Genomic DNA, 18183 nt, shown 5'->3' with positions numbered 1-18183 from the left:
CTATATTTGGCGTCAAATGGGCGCCGCGGGTCTGCGCATGCGCGCTGCGACCGACGCCATTGCGCGCATGCGCGGTGGCTTCCTTCTCCACACTGGCCCCGACGCAACATGGTGTAGGGCTACAGGGGCCGGCACGGAGTAAAAGAGGCCCCCAGGCTGAAAGGCCGGCCCGCTGATTGGTAGGCCCCGATCGCGGGGCAGGCCACAGCGGAGGCCCCCCCCCCGGGTCAGAACCACCTCCCCCGCCCCAATAGGCCGCCCCGGATGGATGCACGCCGAGGTCCAGCCGAGTAAGACCACACGTGAATGGCGGTGGTGGGACTCGGATGTTTTCTTGCGGCCACCCGGCTCATCCCGGGGCGGAGAATCGCGGTGGGGGGGGGGGGGGGGTGGCGTGTAGAATGGCCGCCGACCGGCGCCGCGCCGATGCCAAATGCGCCGATTCTCCACTCTCCAGAGAATTGGTGGACAGGCATTGGGGCGGCGGCGTGCGATTTGCACCTGGCGATTCACCGGCCCAGCATGGGCTGAGAGAATCACGCCCTTTGAATTTACCCTCGGTGTATGCAAACAGGCGCCGGAGTGTGGTGACTGAGGGCTTTTCACAGTAACTTCATTGCAGTGTTAATGTAAGCCTACTTGTGACAATAAGGATTATTACTATTAACACCGCAATGAAGTTACTGTGAAAATCCCATAGTCGTCACACTACGGCACCCGTTCGGGTACACTGAGGGAGAATTCAGAATGTCCAAATCAACTAACAAGCAAGTCTATCGGGAGTTGTGGGAGGAAACCGGAGCACCCGGAGGAAACCCACGGGGAGAATGTGCAGTCTCCACACAGTGACCCAAACTGGGCATCGAACCCAGATCCTGGGCACTGTGAAGAAATGCGTGTGACATGTTTCACTATTTTGAAGGGCTACAATGTTTGATTTCTGTTTAATAGAAGGTGAACAAACGGTGGCACAGTGGTTAGCACTGCTGTCTCACAGCGCTAGGGACCTGGGTTCAATCCCGGCCCTGGGTGACTGACTGTGTGGAGTTTGCACATTCTCCCTGTGTCTGCGTGGGTTTCCTCCGGGTGCTCCGGTTTCCTCCCACAGTCCAAAGATGTGCAGGTTTGGTGGATTGGCCGTGCTAAATTGCCCCTTGTCCAAAAGGTTGGGTGGGGGCGTGGGCCTGGATGGGGGGGGTCTCTTTCGTCGGGCTGGTGCAGATTCGATAGGCCGAATGGCCTCCTTCTGTTCTACAGGGATTCTGAAATATTCCCAGCAACAGTAAGCAATGGGTCCAGGCTGCAGATATGTAGAGACTAGGGAGCTATGATACTCACGCTGCCTTTTCATGCTTCTTATATATCCACTTAAATTTGAAGAAAATATCCGGTTTCAACAAGAGCGTTTGCCACGTGTCGAAATACTTCTGGATTTTAGACACAATTTCGCCCTCTGCAAAGACAAAACGAAATGTCAAATACACTTACTTCATTTAAAAAGATGAGATTAATGCAGACAAAAAAAGAATGGCTGATTTATTGATGCATCCCCCCCCCCCCCCCCCCCCCCCCCCCGCCCCTTTCCCCTTACCCCTCAAAGTGCAAGAAGTGTGCAAGTGCTGTCACGGCAGGACTAGAGACTGTTAATTCATTTCCTATGAAGAAAGCACATATTTCAAATCCAGTTCGGCTCACTGACGCTCTCCACAGCTTCAGTTTCCCCTCGAATCTCAATTTGTATCCCTGATTAAGATGTCAGAAGAACATGGGGTCCCTGAATATTTATCGTGGACTGTGCGGACATGCAATTTCATGAATAAAGCAAATTAGTTAATGAATGGATAATGTAAAATGGCACCAAGGGACTTTGTATGACACAACATGGTGTTTGTACCTAATGTTTTAATCCTCATTGCCAGATTGGCTGTTGTTAGGGTAGCATTGAAATTGAGATTAGATGCATCAAAGTGAATTCTAACTAGTTCAGACAGCATTGTATGGTCAAAGTCAGTATTGAACTGCGCTCAGGTTACGTAAAGTAGTGTATTAATTATTATCGCTACTCCAGCAGTTTACTTCAAATGGTGTAAATTTAAATTACCATGCAATGGGACTCGGAGGAACAGCCTGTTGGAAATATCTAGTGTGATGGCTCTCAGGAATAGCAGTATATCCACACAGGTCGAGGTGGTGTTATGACCTCCCAGCAATTTCTCCAGATGATTACGAGTAGACTCCACACTCACTGCCAAAGTCCTCCGAAGGCCTGGGCCAGTCAGGGCTGAAACAGATACACACGACACTCAACAAACACAGTACACTCTCTGATTCTGAGGCAAAGTGCGGAGCAACCGTGGCACTTTACGTGGAAAAAAAAAATCGGCGGCGCTCCCTCACCGATGTTGCGACTGGTGAGGGGCAAGCAGCCGCGTCAGGTAAAACGCTGGATCCATGGCCGCGCATGCTGCAGTGGTCGTGCCGTACAACATGGCGCCGGCCGTGCGCGGACCTGACCTGCCAGATGGTGCCCCCCCTGGATACCCCCTGGATACCCCCTGGCCAGCCCCCACCAGCCCTTGCCCAGCAGCATAGCTCCCGCCCGACTGTGACGGTGCTGGACACAGTCAGCAGCCGCCATGCCAGGTTCCCACACGGCTGGGACCATACATCCCCTGCGCCATCGTGAACTCGGTCCATCGGGGACGGAGGATTGGGGGATGCCCTTCAGGTGATGTCCTGAGGCCGTCTCAACGGTGTGCAGCGCGTGCCGCGATGGTGCCGTTTTGGAGGGGGCAGAGCATGTGAAACCTGCGTAAAACAGGCGGCACCCCAGATTCGGTCAGTAAAAATGGATTCTCCGGCCGATCGTCGATTACAAAATCGGCTTCGGGAAATGAAGAATCTCACCCACTATTTATAAACATGTAGACTGGAATTCTCCGATCGTTGGGATTCACTATTCCCTCTGGCAGCGCACCCTCGCCTGTGGGTTTCACGGCGGCGTGGGCTGGCTTCAATGAGAAATCCCATTGGCAAGAGGTAGTAAGATAGAACCCCCCCCCGCCAGCTAACGCCGCGCCACCGAGTAATACGTGGCTGGGGCGCCGGAGAATCTAGGCTATCATTTAAATTGTAGTTCAATGTGCATTAAAATCCCATGATATGGCTTGTGATGAAGGTTTCATTTTTACGCAATTTGCATTTATGGAGCACGCCTTACGCAAATCTCTGAATTCTTTACAAGGAGGAGATGCGGATATCGGGCAGAGGTAAATGCTTTAAAGAGCTGTTGAAAGTAGCAAGTTAATGTAAGTACATCAGAGAGTGGGGGATTCAGCGGTTGACAGCACACCTACTTCTGAAACAGCAGTCTAGAGAGAAAAGGATAGGTGAAAAGTAACAACTGGAGAAGCAGACGATTTGAACTGGGACGTGTTGAGCAACAGCAAAATTTTGCTTCAGCTATAGTACTGTAATTGCAATGAATCGTTCTTCTATACGTAAGCAAGCGCGATAGATTAATCACTGGTCTGCAACAAACAAACATCTAGTTCAACTTCTGAACCTTTTTGGAAATGGTCAAAATCCACCCTAGGATCAATGACAGAATGATTTCACCGAGGTTAAAACACAAAATAACAATAATAAGGAAACCACATTGTGTAACTTTATGTTCTATCTCCTGACCCTTTGAGCCAGCTTGTTTTTTGAGCAGCTAGGTTGTCCACCATTTTTTCAGAGTTCCATAGAATTTACAGTGCAGAAGAAGGCCATTCAGTCCATCGAGTCTGCACTGGCCCTTGTAAAGAGCACCCTAAAGAGCACCCTAAAGAGCACCCTAAGCCCCCCCCCCCCCCCCCCGAGTACCCAAATGTATTGAACAAGCAGCAAGGTAGACGACAACCACCGTTCCCTCTTGTCCAAACTGGTCTTGTATACCTTAAAATGGAACTCCAGTATTACTGGTGCCAGTGTTATTGACATTTACTGGTATTTGACCATTTTGGATAGCCTTTTGGCTTCTTGCTTAGTCAGTTAGGTTCTGATCTAAAGTTATGTGAACCTCTATCATTACAAAAGTTGACCACCACCGGGTGCGTAGCAAAACAAATTGGAATATTGAACATAAAACAGTACACAAGTAATGAGGCCAAATTAATGCTTACATTGTAAATATTTAAATAGCAAAGAGAATGTTGCAGGACAAAGCGGGGAAGAAAAAAATGGAAAAAAAGAGAGAATTGGATAAGTAAAAACAGAGGGCGGAATTTTAGGAGCCTGTCATGGTAGCGGGCGAGGCTGTAAAGTGCGGCAAGCCGTCAAAAACCCCGTCGGCTGCGGCAAGTCCGGAAAATCCCGGCCAGAGAGTGCGGAAGTAAAAGGTGCTAACAACTGAGACCTCAAACAGATTCAGCAAATAGAAATCCCCCTGCACTGGCTCGGTTCTTAAATTTCACCTCATACACCAAAATGTCCAAATCAACAACATTATTACAATTATAACAAAACCACTCAAATATCAGAAGTTGATTTGTTTCCATGATACCAACTCCAAATTACAAAAATAAAAAGTGGAATGAAGATCAAATTATGGACACTCTAATTCAGCTTTCTCTTTCGATTCTCCCCTCCATCGTTTCAATTAAAAAAAAAGTAAAGTCACCACAGGCTGCTTTTCTGCTTTGAGGGGGGAGAGCTGATTGGTGGTGGTATAACCTGAGGGTCACCACACCTCGGGCAAGATCGAGATGGGGGGGCCTTGCATAAATAACCTCAGCCGGTACAGGGATCGGACCCATGCTGTTGGCCTTGCGCTGCATCATGAACCAGCCGTCCAGCCAACTGAGCTAAACTGGACCCCTCAATTGGTAAATCCTGCCCTATAGATTTTTATTGGCTCAAAATTATCTTTAAGATGATACCGCAGCCAACTGCAAACCCTAAATCGTAATGTCGCTGGCACCTCAGTAGGTAATTCACACAGCATATTTAAATGATATAAATTATTAGTAACACAGAATAAATGTACAACTGAGGGCATTGTTGATCTAATATCTGGAGTGTTTTTATTTAGGCATCAATACGTCTTGACCTTAAAATTTAAACTGATGGTTTTCATCAGAGAGTACATAACTCTATGTAGTTGTCGGAAATCTAAAGATTAAAGCAAGAAGGCTGTGCTATGAAATGCTTCATCAATTGCTCATCGCTAATTGTCCTAAGAATGTCGTGGCGGATCTTCTTATTGAACTATGTGGCTGTAGCTTTATTCCTGTTGGTCTTAATGAACTATGTGGCTGTAGCTTTATTCCTGTTGGTCTTATTGAACTATGTGGCTGTAGCTTTATTCCTGTTGGTATTTGTGATGATTCGATACAACTGAGTGGCTTGCAAGGCCACGTCAAATAGCAGTTGACAACTATGCTGTACATTTAGTACATATTGTAGTGAAGGTTGTACATTAATGGGTTTTTCTAGTGTCTGTAGTTAACACTATGATCCTTCATGTTTGGCTCCCTAAAGTGTATGCATCAAATCACCCCCATGGTTGAGGTCTTTAAGACAGACCAAGGTAACACTTTTGAGACAAGTTGTTAAATCTTCTTACCTTTAGCAAAGTATGGGCGTGTCTGTTTCCAAATGGAAGGATTGTTGTTGAAGATAATGCCATTTTCATTCATGCCAATGCACTGAAGTGCCCGTTTGTTTCCAAACCTGGATATGTAGTGCCCCTTCTTCATCACGTGATTCACAGCAGAGGATCTAAAGAAGAAATCAGAATTGATAGGAGGTCGGTCACTAGCCTGGGTGATCAGCTCGTCTAATCCTGGCCATTTGCACAGGATAAGGTCAATGTGGAAAATCTTAAACTCAAAATAATGTAGTAAAATACCTGCATGAGTTAATTATAAACGAGACAAGCACATCAGAGGATCTAGACAAGAAATCAGAGTTGGAAAAAGGTTTGTCACAAGCCTCGGTGATCTCTTAATAGAATCCTGGCCATTTCCACATTGCAAGAAATATAGAAAACGTCCAAAGCCATAGAAACCTCGTTTCATTTTAATAGAAGGGAAATGCATGTATCTGTCCACAGTGGCAATGTGGTTAAGATGACACATGGCAGTGTATTGTTCAGGAGGATATTGGTTTCCTGCAAGCTTGCAAATTGATTTACCTGCTAAGAATAAGTGTTTCCTCACCATGGATCCACACTCTCACTATCTCGCCATACTTTTCATTGTAGTAATTGCTGGCACTGCCAATTCCCATCCACAAGAATCTACCGTAGGAGATGAGGGGTCCAATGCCCAGATAGAAAGAAGGACCTGCTTAAAGACATTGTGCAGTTAGAAATATGCCAGAGCAATCACTCCTCCCGTTAACACACCTGACAGATACTTGTGATTTTTTTTCATTACCTGGCAAAGTCGCTCTCTTCTCAGAGATCTTGACAAAAATGAAGAGCAGTCCCAGGAAGAGCATCAGGGGAGCTGTGGCCCGCGATCCCATTTCAGGTATCACCCCAGTTGTCAGATTTTGACGTGCTGGTTTTGACATCTGCAGCACCATGTCACCCAGGGAAAACTGCCTCATTTCCACACAAGCTGAATTTTGAAAGAAGTAAAGTAGATTGCAAAGCACGTTAAGGCTGATTCTGTTGGTTGTCGATCAGTATTAAATCGCCTTGCACGCTGCATTTTTATACGGCACTGGGGAGGGTTCAGACAGGAGGGACTGGAAATGAAGTCAAAATAAAGAGATAAGTTACTTTTTCAAAGTGAAAATTCTTAGTAACCTTGGTATAAAGCAACTAAAATGCCTTTTTCAGTGCTAATTTTTATCTGTAATCTTGTCCTTGAACAGTCACTGATGGCATTAAACTCAGCCTAACCATTGAGATTGATAACAATTAAATTATATTAAATACATGGGACTATAAATGTTATTAAGGCACTTTGTTGTCAGTTTCTTTTTTAAGTTCGGGAGTTACAAAACCTTGCTGTCCTCAAATAGCTTTACTTTATCTGCAATTTGTTGTTGAAATTTTGCTTCCAGTTCTATCACCTCTTTTCATCATTTTTTCCTTTGAAGACTGAATCAGGTCCCAGATACTTTGCTTCTTTTTATTTATCTCCTGCTTTCTTCCTGCATACCACCAGCTTGTCTGTCTTCTAGGCCAGCAGTTCACCTTATGCTATTTGTACGTGAAGTTACTATTCAAACCTATAACCCCCTCACATTGTTTTGTCTCAAAGTAGGCCTTAGAGCCAAATGCTGAGAAGTAATTCGAGTGCTCAAGTTACATTGCACTCAAACTGGTATTAGACAGCCTCCTGGATGGAGTCTCCCACTTGCACTGCTAGTTCACAGCCCACTGAGTAATGATGCCCACCCAACACAGCTTCACATCTATAGGAAAAATATCACCTTACTGGCCACCATGTTAAGATTCCCGTTGTACGCTACCTGACGAACTCATCCTGTATTTTACATTCATCAGAGTCAATTGTCCTGCTTCGTCCCTTCAGAGTTGCTAATCGCACAGCACTGTCCTCACTCAGGTCTGTTCATAACGGATTTACAATCGATACCCCTTCCCCTGCCTTGAACAACTTAATAGGGAAACCGAGAACAGTTCTGCTTGCAGGGAGGCATGTTTAAAAATGGTTTAGAAACGATTTTCGATAATGGCAATGCACTTCACTCAAAGTGAAGAAAAGCAAAACCCCACACAGACTTCAACTTCAATCAATGCTGTTCCAAATCAATCTCCTTTTAAAATTCCAATATTAAACTATTGAAATCTCCTGCCTTGAATAATAAGAAAATACCTCTGTGTATTCTGCAGAAATTCTTTAACTCATAATTGTTGGAATGTAATTGCATCATGAATGATCACTAATTAAACTGCTTCTTGTTTGCAAGATATTGTCAGATTTACAGGTCTTCATTTAAAACAAAACGTAATCATCATTCATCCGCTGATTTAGAATTCCTGTCTTGTTCCTACAGTTATATTACTACTATTTAGAAATTGACTCACATTCAAAGATACCTGTAATGCTCAGGGGCTTGAGGGTTATTCCTTTCCTGCGCTGGCTGGTCTGAAAATGTTTTGTTTCATAACCCGGTGTTCATCCTGTTCCCTTTTTAAGTGGGCTTAATTTTGGTTGCTAAGTGCAAAGTTGCCAGGAGACAACTCTCGGAAATTGGTGACAGCTACTGCGATCGGCAGAGGCATTTGCTCTCAAAATCCGTCAGTCCCTAGCCCCTTCCACTTAGTGATTAATGCTGCCGGTGAAAACACATGCACTGGAAAATTAGATCGGCAAATTATCAATGAAAAACATCTGACAAGGTAGAAATGGAATCCATTCCCCCAGTTTGTTATTGGCCCATTTGGAGTTCATTTTCTACTGATTGCTCCCTGTTGAAAGCTTTGCTTCACCTCAGCTTTTCAATGCAAAACAAATCTTACTAAATTGAATGATTCACTTCAGAAACCGTACAGAAGGAGTTCCCATAGCAACCGGCCTTCTACTAGATTGCCCATCAGAAGATATTTGTACTCTGCAAATGGCTTTGTCCAGTGCCATTAGTTCAAGAGCAAAACATAGATTGACAACAATTAACATTTGAGACGATGAACAAGTGCATTGGATTATGAACAGGATTGAAATTCAGGATCTTAAATGACCAGAATTGTGCCTTTTAAGGCTAATTTTTCGGGTGTCGCTGGCTAGGCCAGCATTTATTGCCCATCCCTAATTGCCCCTCAGAAGGTGATGGTGAGCCATTTCCTTGAACCACTGCTGTCCATTTCGAGAGGGAACACCCACACTGTTTTTTGGTCGTTAACTCCAGGATTTTGACCCCATGCCAGTGAAGGAACGGGGATAGATTTCCAAATCAGGGTGGCGAGTGGCTTGGAAGGGAAGTTGAAGGTGGTGGCGTTCCCATATGCCAGCTGCCCTTGTCTTTATAGGTGGTGGAAGTCAGGGGATTTGAAGGTACTGTCAAAGAAGATTTGGTGAGCTGTTGGAGTGCATCTTGTGGATGGTACGTACACACACTGCTGCTACCGTGCATTAGTGGTGGAGGGGGATAAATGTTTAAGGTGGTGGATGGCTACTGGTGAATTACTTTGCTTTGACTTATTTGGTGTTGAACGTCTTGTGTGTTGTTTTGCTTTACACTCAGCCCAGGCAGGTGGTTCAATATAGAACTTAATTCAGGTAACCTTTCTTTAGATTTGACCTTTTGCTGTAAAAGAAAATGGTGCATTATGCAAAATATTATTGTGTTCGTCGAGCCATTTGCTTCCAGTTTGGTACACAGCAAAAAAAGTATCTCCCACCTCTTGTATTTCTTTTTTATTCATTCTTGGTTAAGCCAACATTTATTGTCCACTCCTAATTTCCCGTGAGAAGGCGCTGGTGAGCTGCCTTCTTGAACCGCTGTAGTCCATGTGGTGTAGGTACACCCACCGTGCTGCTAGGGAGGAAGTTCCAGGATTTTGACCCAGTGACAGTGAAGGGACAGCGATATAGTTCCAAGTCAGGATGGTGTGCGGCTTGAAGGGGAACATCCAAATCGTGGTGTTCCCATGTTGCTGCTGCCTTTTCCTTCCGGGTGGGAGTGGTTAGGGGTATGGAAGGTGCTGCCTAAGGAACCTTGGTGAGTTTGAGTGGACGATACACACTGCTACTACTGTTCGTTGGTGGTGGAGAGAATGAATGTTTGTGGATGGGTTGACCATCACATGGGCTGCTTTGTTCTGGATGGCATTGAGCTTCTTGAGTGTTGATGGCCTGTGCCTTGTAGATGGTGGACAGGTTTTGAGGATTCAGCAGGTGAGTTAATCTCTGTAGAGTTCTCAGCCTCTGATCTGCTCTATAGTAGCCCCAATATTGTCCAGATCAGGTTCTAGTCAATGGTATCTCCAGGATGTCGATAGTGGGGAATTCATAAATTGTAATGTCATTGAATGTCGGGGGGGGGGGGATGATTAGATTCTCCTTTGTTGGAGATGGTCATTGCCTGACACTTGTGTGGCACGAATATTACTTGCCACTTATCAATCCAAGCCTGGAAATCATCCAGGTGTTGCTGAATATGGATATGGGCTGCTTCAGTATCTGAGGAGTCATAAATGATGCTGAACATTGTACAGTCATCAGCAAATATTACCACTTCTGACCTAATGTGGGGGGGAAGGCCATTGATAAAGCAGCTGAAGATGGTTGGGCCGAGGACATTACCTCAAGAAATGCTGCAGTGATGTCCTGTGACTGAGATGATTGATCTCCAACATCCAAAACCATCTTTCTTTGTGCTAGGTATGACTCCAACCAGCGGAGAGTTTTCTCCTTGATTTCCATTATCTCCAGTTTTGCTAGAGTTCCTTGATGCCATACTCGGTCAAATGCTGCCTTAATGCCAAGGGCAAGGGCTGTCATTCTCACCTCAACTCTGGAGTTCAGCTTTTTTGTCCATGTTTGAACCAAGGCTGTAATGGGGTCAGGTTCACAAATCTATTGCCGGAATATTGGCAGAGTCTATAGCCTTCTCAGTACCTCCAATTCATTTCTAGTAGTTTTTGAAATGTTCTTATTTTACTTGAGGGTAGATTTTCCACTAAATTAACACATTTTTCCCTCAGGTGGATCTCAGCCCATATTGGATTTATGGAATGAGAATCTCTGATTTAATGAGGTCGTAAAAAATGGTTTCGAAAATTTCAATTTATTTCCTTTTTGGGCAGTAAAATATGAAATGAAAATGAAAATCGCTTATTGTCACGAGTAGGCTTCAAATTAAGTTATTGTGAAAAGCCCCTAGTCGCCACATTCCGGCGCCTGTTCGGGGAGGCTGTTACGGGAATCGAACCGTGCTGCTGGCTTGCCTTGGTCTGCTTTCAAAGCCAGCGATTTAGCCCAGTGAGCTAAACAGCCCCTATGTTCAGTATATTTTAGAAACTATATAATTATGATAAAAGTGCTCATCTGTGTGAACACTTCCTGTTCGTAGCAGCTCAGGCAAATTACTATGGCAATATATTTCCCATGGCACACTCAGTCTAGACTGACACTTGACCGAGGGAGTGCTGCATTGACAGAAATGCCAACTTTTGTACTCCGCACGCGACTTATTGGGTGTGACTGATTATCTTCCCCTTGGTTCTCGCGGAGTACGAGCTCCCCTGTTGAGGGGCGGGGGAACTCCATGCGGCTATGTATAAAAGGTCGGGGTTGAGGGGTGGGGTCTTGGAAAATCCCGCCCATGGTCAAAAGCTCTGCCAAGTGGCCAGTGGAGTGCCGTGGTTGTGGGCATTTAGACAAGTGGCTGGAGGGAAGGATATAGTTGGTGGATAGTGAACAGAGTTTGCAGCGGGAACTGATATTTATTTGGAGGAGTTGTTTGCTGCTTGAGGACGGGATGTCGGCTGAGTAGCATGACCAATCAGCACAGCAGCATAAGTGGATAGCACTGTGCCTTCACAGCGCCAGGGTCCCAGGTTCGATTCCCTACTGGGCCACTGTCTGAGCAGAGTCTACACGTTCTCCTCAGGTCTAAGTGGGTTTCCTCCGGGTGCTCCGGTTTCCTCCCACAGTCCAAAGACATGCAGGTTAGGTAAATTGGCCATGCTAAATTGCCCTAGTGACCAAAAAGGTTATATGGGGTTATTGGGTTACGGGGATAGGGTGGAAGAGAGGGCTTAAGTGGTCGGTGCAGACTCGATGGGCCGAATGGCCTCCTTCTGCACTGTATGTTCTATGTTCTAATCAAAGGCTTATTTATGAAGCTGTGCTATCTATCTAACTTCAATGGTAGCTCGTTATCTTCCCAAATGACATAACATCAGCTGCAGCATAAACATCAGAAGCTTTAAGGTAAATTTTGACTTAACTTTAAACTTGGGTGAAGGATGATGGGAAGCCGATCAGAGAGACAGAGGGAGATGACCTAAGCAGCTGTTGTTTTTTGTTTATACTGCGAACGAGATAGAACAGATGTATTTAGGCATGTGTGTGCTGCCTCTTCACTGATCCAGTGACACCCTAATCATTTATTTTGCAGCAACAACCAAAACACACTTGCTTCTTCGTGCCGACTAGTCAGACCTCTTCCAAACATCTTTGCAAAATCCTTCACTCGGAATTGCCTTTCCGCATCCCAACAGCCCTCCCTTGGAGCAGCTTGACCTAACATCCGACAACTACTCCCTTCTTCCAATAATCTAATTCCCTTGACTTCCTGGTCTGTTTCTCCAGCTTCTTCTCCTTCATGTCCTCCATTACCCTCAGAATAAAGTCATTTTGTCTTATCTTTTGGTGTCTAACTGGTCCTTTGCTCTGTAACCTGGCCTTTCCAAAATGGAAGCGACTCCAATTGAGTCACAATAATACTCAGAAATACTCATTTATAATTCATACAGAAATAATTTACCAAATTTAACCACAACCCGCCAGTCCTATCTGTAAAATAGAAAAAATGGTGCGTAAGTAGACACTTACCTCCTATGAATCGCTTTTTATTTCACACTTTTTCCATCACGCATCATAGAACAGAATCATAGAATTCCTACAGTGCAGAATGAGGCCATTCAGCCCATTGAGTCTGCACTGACCCCCTGAAAGAATACGGTACCTAGGTCCACTCCCCTATCCTATCCCCATAAGCCCACCTAACCAGGTGATCCGGTTTCCTACCACAGTCCAAAGATGTGCAGGATAGGTGGATTGGCCATGATAAATTGGCCTTAGGTGGGGTTACGGGGATTGTGCGGGGTGAGATCCATTAGGTTTATGATGGTGACATGCTTGTAAGTTATATAAGCATATAACTAGGTCTGATGTCAGGGTAACGTTCTTTTTGTAGAATGTCATCGGCTTTGGAAGACGGTTCTGGGTTGTGCAAGTGATTATGAATTTGTTACAAGCGTTCAATAGAGAAATTAACACATTCCTGGCTTCGGCTGACATCACCTGTACAGAAGGTAATTGGGAAATTGGCCAATGAGCCTCATTGTCATTGCGATGTCCCGAAACCTGTTCTGATCCCGTCACCTTCGGGGATTAGACAGAAATGTTCCGCAATTACCTAATTTCTCTGAATCTACTGAGAGGTGTTTTTTTGCAAATCTGCTTCATTTATCTCTGCTGTTGGGTGGGAGAAATGTGGTTTACGATGCTCAGCCGGAAGGGGACACCAGAACTGGACATATCAAACTAAGGAAATCAGCTGGAACACTACCTATGGGAAGCTATTGAAGGTTTAGGGGGTGAATATCCTTGGGGTTCTACCGCGCACAAACAAGGTTCATGCCCAAGTTACATTGACCAAACTGGGAGTCAAGGAAATTCAACCTCCAGATAACTAATCCCTGAATCCCAGTCAGGAGAACCCACAAATAAATGAAAGATGAAGGCAAGTTAATAACATTGCTCAAAAATAAGTAACTCTCCAAGACATTTTCATATTTCATTCCTCCCCTTCCGCAGTAATTACTTTCTTTTATTCCAAAATAATGTTGGAAACAAAAAAATAAGGAAAACTACATTTTCATAGTAGTTCAATTAAATATTCCCATTAAATTATCGGGTGCGATCTACCTGCCACTCTGCGTCAGAAAAGCATCTTGCTGTGGTGCAGCAAGGGAGACCCCACTCCCGGGATCCACCCGGCTCACCATGCTTGCAATCTGGCGGGACTTTGCAAGGAGAATCCCGCCCACAATGGGTGGGATCAGTTTTTGGCAGATCTGGATTTTAGAGCGAGGCATTAAGCCTTACTCTAATGTACAGATTGCCAAGGTACCTGAGGCTTTGGGATTCAATCTCTTCACCTCGGTGACCACGGGCGAGCACCGTTTGGTACTGGTCCCCACAAATGCAGACCAGATTGAACGACGCTCGTGGGGGTCTCCAAGGGGATCGGAGGCCCCAGCTGCATGCCCTTTGGACAGGGTGGTGCCTTGGCACTGCTGATGCCACCTGGGCATGCTGGCAGTGCCACCTGGGTGCCATCCTGGCACTGCCCACATTCCCAGCTGGAATTGCCAGCTGGTGGGGTACTGCCGTGGTGCCAGGTTGGTGGTGCCAAGCTGGCATATTTTGCATGCACGCAATTGGACCAGGGTTGCCCACTGTGGGTGTTGGAGGGTGCGCGGAGGGGGGGGGGGGGGGGGGGGGGGAGGGGTGCAGGGGATCCTCCCATGTTGCCTTTGGGTGTCCCGATCTCTTGATACACTGGGGGGTTCGGCGAGCAGAGCTGTCAAAAATGGGGCGATGTGCAGCCTCAGTCACACATTCCCCATTTAGGTCCCTTATTCAACACGAGTAGCACTGAATAGCCACGTCTTTCTCGGCACTGCGAGTGCCGGGAAACATGCGGCTAAACGGGCTCGCTAGGGCACTTTGTTCCCTTTTGGGAAGATCACGCCCATCATTTTTTAAAAATGGATGTATTTACTTCAGTTGGGATGATAACTGACCCTACTTTGATCTTATCCACTTGGTTTTAACAGAGGCAGGAAGAGGAGGAAGGTTAGTCATTTAAATTCTTTAATAAGGACATGTGTCGTCATTTCAACGGTCATTTTATTTTTAACCAGTGTTAGCCTTGGGAAACCCAACAGGTGAAAGGAGGCGAGAAGTGTTGAGTCCACGAGGAGAATGCCTTTACAACACTGCTTGTGGGCTAAAAGAAGGAGTATTTAATTCAGCCGCAATAAGCTTACCAGCAAACCAAACCTCAGACAATTTTTCATAGATTATCATAGATTATCATAGAATTTAGAGTGCAGAAGAAGGCCATTCGGCCCATCGAGTCTGCACCGGCTCTTGGAAAGAGCACCCTATCCCCATAACCTAGTAACCCCACCCAACACTAAAGGCAATTTTGGACACTAATGGCAATTTATCATGGCCAATCCACCTAACCTGCACATCTTTGGACTGTGGGAGGAAACCGGAGCACCCGGAGGAAACCCACGCACACACGGGGAGGATGTGCAGACTCCGCACAGACAGTGACCCAAGCCGGAATCGACCCTGGGACTCTGGAGCTGTGAAGCAATTGTGCTATCTACAATGCTACCGTGCTGCCCTACTCATTGCCTACTCATTGACTCCACCCCCATGAGATACTGCCCCCTCCCCTCCCATTATCTCTCAAGATTGCACCTGTTCCAGTCCCCTACCTCATAGTCTGGCTACAATCCCCTCATCAACCATCTTTCAGGCTTTCTGTGAGTGGGAAACCTACAGAGGAAAACTATTTCTGGGAACCGCAACTTCAAAGCCCTTTCCCTTTCCCCATCCTCCTGCCCCATGGCTTCTCCCAACCAACAAGCTAATATCCAGCCAAATATTTCTGTCCCTTACTGTTTGAAAGTGACCTGAAACCCATCTGTAGATTTCCTCAAACATGGAATTGAGGTAATTTCTCAGATTGATATGCTTCATTTGTTTGGTCAAAGTGACCTTGATATTCCAATCTTTCCTCACCCTCTGTTCTTCCACGGCAAAAAGGGTGGAACACATTGGAGGGCTCAATCTTCCCAGTCTCCCATCACCCTCAATTTGTTACCCTGTCCCATTGTTGTAGATCAGACAAGACTCAGATTAAGATCCAATGTCTGTACTGAAATTGGGGGTGGATACAGGGAGGCCGATCCCAGGCCAGGAAGACACGGTGGGTGAACAAGGAAGAATTAATTGGCTAGTTCAAGCTGAGATATCTATTCAGGATGGCACGGTGGCACAGTGGTTATCACTGCTACCTCACAGCGCCAGAGAACTGGGTTTGATTTGACCCTCGGGGGACTGTGTGGTATTTTCATGTTCTTCCCGTGCCTGCGTGGGTTTCCTCTCGGTGCTCCGGTTTCCGCCCACAGTCCAAAGGTGTGCAGGTGAAGTGAATTGGCCATGCTAAATTGCCCCTTAGTATCCAAAGGTTAGGTGGGGTTACGGGAATAGGGTGGGGGTGTGGCCCTAGGTAGGGTGCTCTTTCAGAGGGCCGGTGCAGACATGATGGGCTGAATGGCCTCCTTCTGCATTTTAGGGATTCTATGATGATCAATCAATTGTGATATTTTTTGTAAATTGGAGTTTGAGAGGGTTGAATAATGTGAGGCCTTTGGGGAAGTCATTGGCATAATTGACAGTACTCAGTCTCCTCTTCCTCCAGTCTCATTTCCAGTGACAAATGTAAATGTTTCATGGATTTCTTAAGATTGATTCTATCAGTGAAGTTCCTTTCCCTTCCCACCAACTTCAGATCACCACGCTGTCCAGCTCCCACTCCAACTTGGGATCTCCTCATACTCTACAGATTTTGTGCATCTCACCCATTTCCTTTTTCTTAGTTCATTTCTTTCATGAGCCCCACACCTTGCTGTCTTGACCCACAACTTTTGATCACTCAACCACCCTCCATAGCCCCTTTCAAACTGGCACAACTGCTGTCTTACCTCGGGCACCAGTCCTTTCACGTGCCGAAGGTCCATGCTCAACTCATCTGTGTCCCCCAACTGTAAATCCACCCCTAACCTTCCTCTCCTCTTCAAAACCACGCTGTGAGATCTTTCCCATCCACCTGAGAGAGCAGATAAAGCTTGAATTTGAGGTCTGACCCAGAAGGCAGCACCTCTGACAGCACGGTATACCCTCAGTACCGCATTTTTGATTTTTCTGCTCAAGTCCTCAAGTGGGACTTGAACCCACAGTCCTTCGATTCAGAGCTGATAGTGCTACGAACTGAATTACAGCTGACTTTCAGAAGTAAAATTAAATACTGCAAAAGCACTCACTGTCTACCAGGGTTGTGTGTGCAGAGGTTACACAACTGAAATAAATGTTTTTGTGCTTGATAATTTCAATAAAATGGGAGAGAGTTGATAAGAAGTCACTTTGGCTTATCCCTCAGTCTGAACTGTAATAAAGGTCCTGATTACTAAAAGATTTAACCTTTTGAGTTTTCATTTATTTATGCAGACTTTTATCTGGCTGCTTTTAACTCCCAATTCCCAAATAAATTAGTTTACACCTATTGCCATGGTTACTGCTCAGATTGTGTGCAAAAAAAACAACTGCCCGACAATTACACCGTGCAAAACTAAGACAGTAGACTTTGGCATGTTGGACCAACTGACATCTCAGATTTCTGTTGGATGCTCCAAGCTATAATTTAGACTTACTTATGTTTTTTTTTCTCTCTCTTCTCTTTGAGGTGGTGCCAATATCTGATTCCGAGTGTTCTTGCCTTGTCGTGTAACATAGTTCCCTCTGTGGTATCTCGTTCCGTGACTTGTGATATGTTTTACAAGCGACACATTAGAGTGGACTTGATGCCCACGTGGCTCCGGGAGCAATGGCGCGATTTAATTCGAACAAAATCTCAGTCGGAACAGATGTCTCATTTAAGTTGCTGAAATGTGCCATACCTCGTATCTCATACCTCAAATAGAAACTGCCCGGGAGGAGGAAGGGGGAGGAGGAGGGGAAAGGGGGTTAATTGTGGATCTTTTGTCATCCTACACAACCCCCTTTCATCCCCCCCCCCCCCCCCCCCCCCCCATGCTTCTGGGCTTCCAGAAATCCGAGAATTGCCAGCGACTTAGTCCCTGCAGCATCATGTGAGAGTGTGGGGAGAGAGGAGCGACTGAAACATCACTCGACCCAATGAAAACAGACACCGGCTCAGATACTGGCAGTGTAAACATTAGAGCCTTTTTTTTAATGTCACCAATGTTGCAAGTAGGCCGGAAGGTTATATCAGCACTTGTGCATACTGAGACAGGTGATCACCTGACTGGGGCAGACTACAGGAAAACATCACTGAACTTATGTAACAAGGTGCTTCGTGCATTGGCACGCCTGCCAGATAACCTCCAGTCAATGGTTACGAGCATGGAGGAGTCCGGCTCCATTGTGGCACAGGGTTTCATACAGAGCTTGGCGGCCATTGTGGGACTTGTGGGAAACTCCATGGGTACACTGTCAGTTTGACCCAGGATGGAGCCACAATCGCAGCTTCCACTGTAGCACATAGCATTGTATCAGTGCTACAATGGAAGCCCAGACAGAGGCCGCGGGATCATGGACTGCTGGTATCCAGGCTGGCAAGGCTCCCCTTGTGCATGTGGATCTCACTGCCCGGCTGGCACCTGACAGG

At 46.0% G+C, this 18183-nt stretch overlaps 2 protein-coding genes across 5 annotated transcripts in view; one reads left to right on the top strand and one right to left on the bottom strand.

Moving 5' to 3' along the window:
• gldn (gliomedin) overlaps nucleotides 1-18183 on the top strand; it is a 206503-nt gene that overhangs the window by 77788 nt on the left and 110532 nt on the right. The window lies entirely within an intron of this gene.
• The window catches only part of LOC119974448 (aromatase), a 51001-nt gene that overhangs the window by 20736 nt on the left and 12082 nt on the right, over nucleotides 1-18183 (bottom strand). The window contains exons 1-7 of one of the 4 annotated variants that reach the window (XM_038813344.1): nucleotides 8048-8242; nucleotides 6423-6608; nucleotides 6179-6329; nucleotides 5894-5935; nucleotides 5609-5763; nucleotides 2102-2281; nucleotides 1339-1453 (exon numbers count right to left, since the gene is read on the bottom strand). In XM_038813344.1, coding sequence (XP_038669272.1) covers nucleotides 1339-1453; nucleotides 2102-2281; nucleotides 5609-5763; nucleotides 5894-5935; nucleotides 6179-6329; nucleotides 6423-6597 — 818 coding nt within the window. In that variant the 5' untranslated portion in view covers nucleotides 6598-6608; nucleotides 8048-8242. Of the gene's footprint in view, nucleotides 1-1338; nucleotides 1454-2101; nucleotides 2282-5608; nucleotides 5764-5893; nucleotides 5936-6178; nucleotides 6330-6422; nucleotides 6609-8047; nucleotides 8243-18183 lie in introns of those variants that run through there. The other 3 variants (XM_038813345.1, XM_038813346.1, XM_038813347.1) reach the window with 3 other exon arrangements.

This window comes from Scyliorhinus canicula, chromosome 12, assembly GCF_902713615.1.
Source record: "Scyliorhinus canicula chromosome 12, sScyCan1.1, whole genome shotgun sequence".
Lineage (NCBI taxonomy): Eukaryota > Metazoa > Chordata > Chondrichthyes > Carcharhiniformes > Scyliorhinidae > Scyliorhinus > Scyliorhinus canicula.
This window is presented reverse-complemented; position numbering and strand designations above follow the sequence as displayed.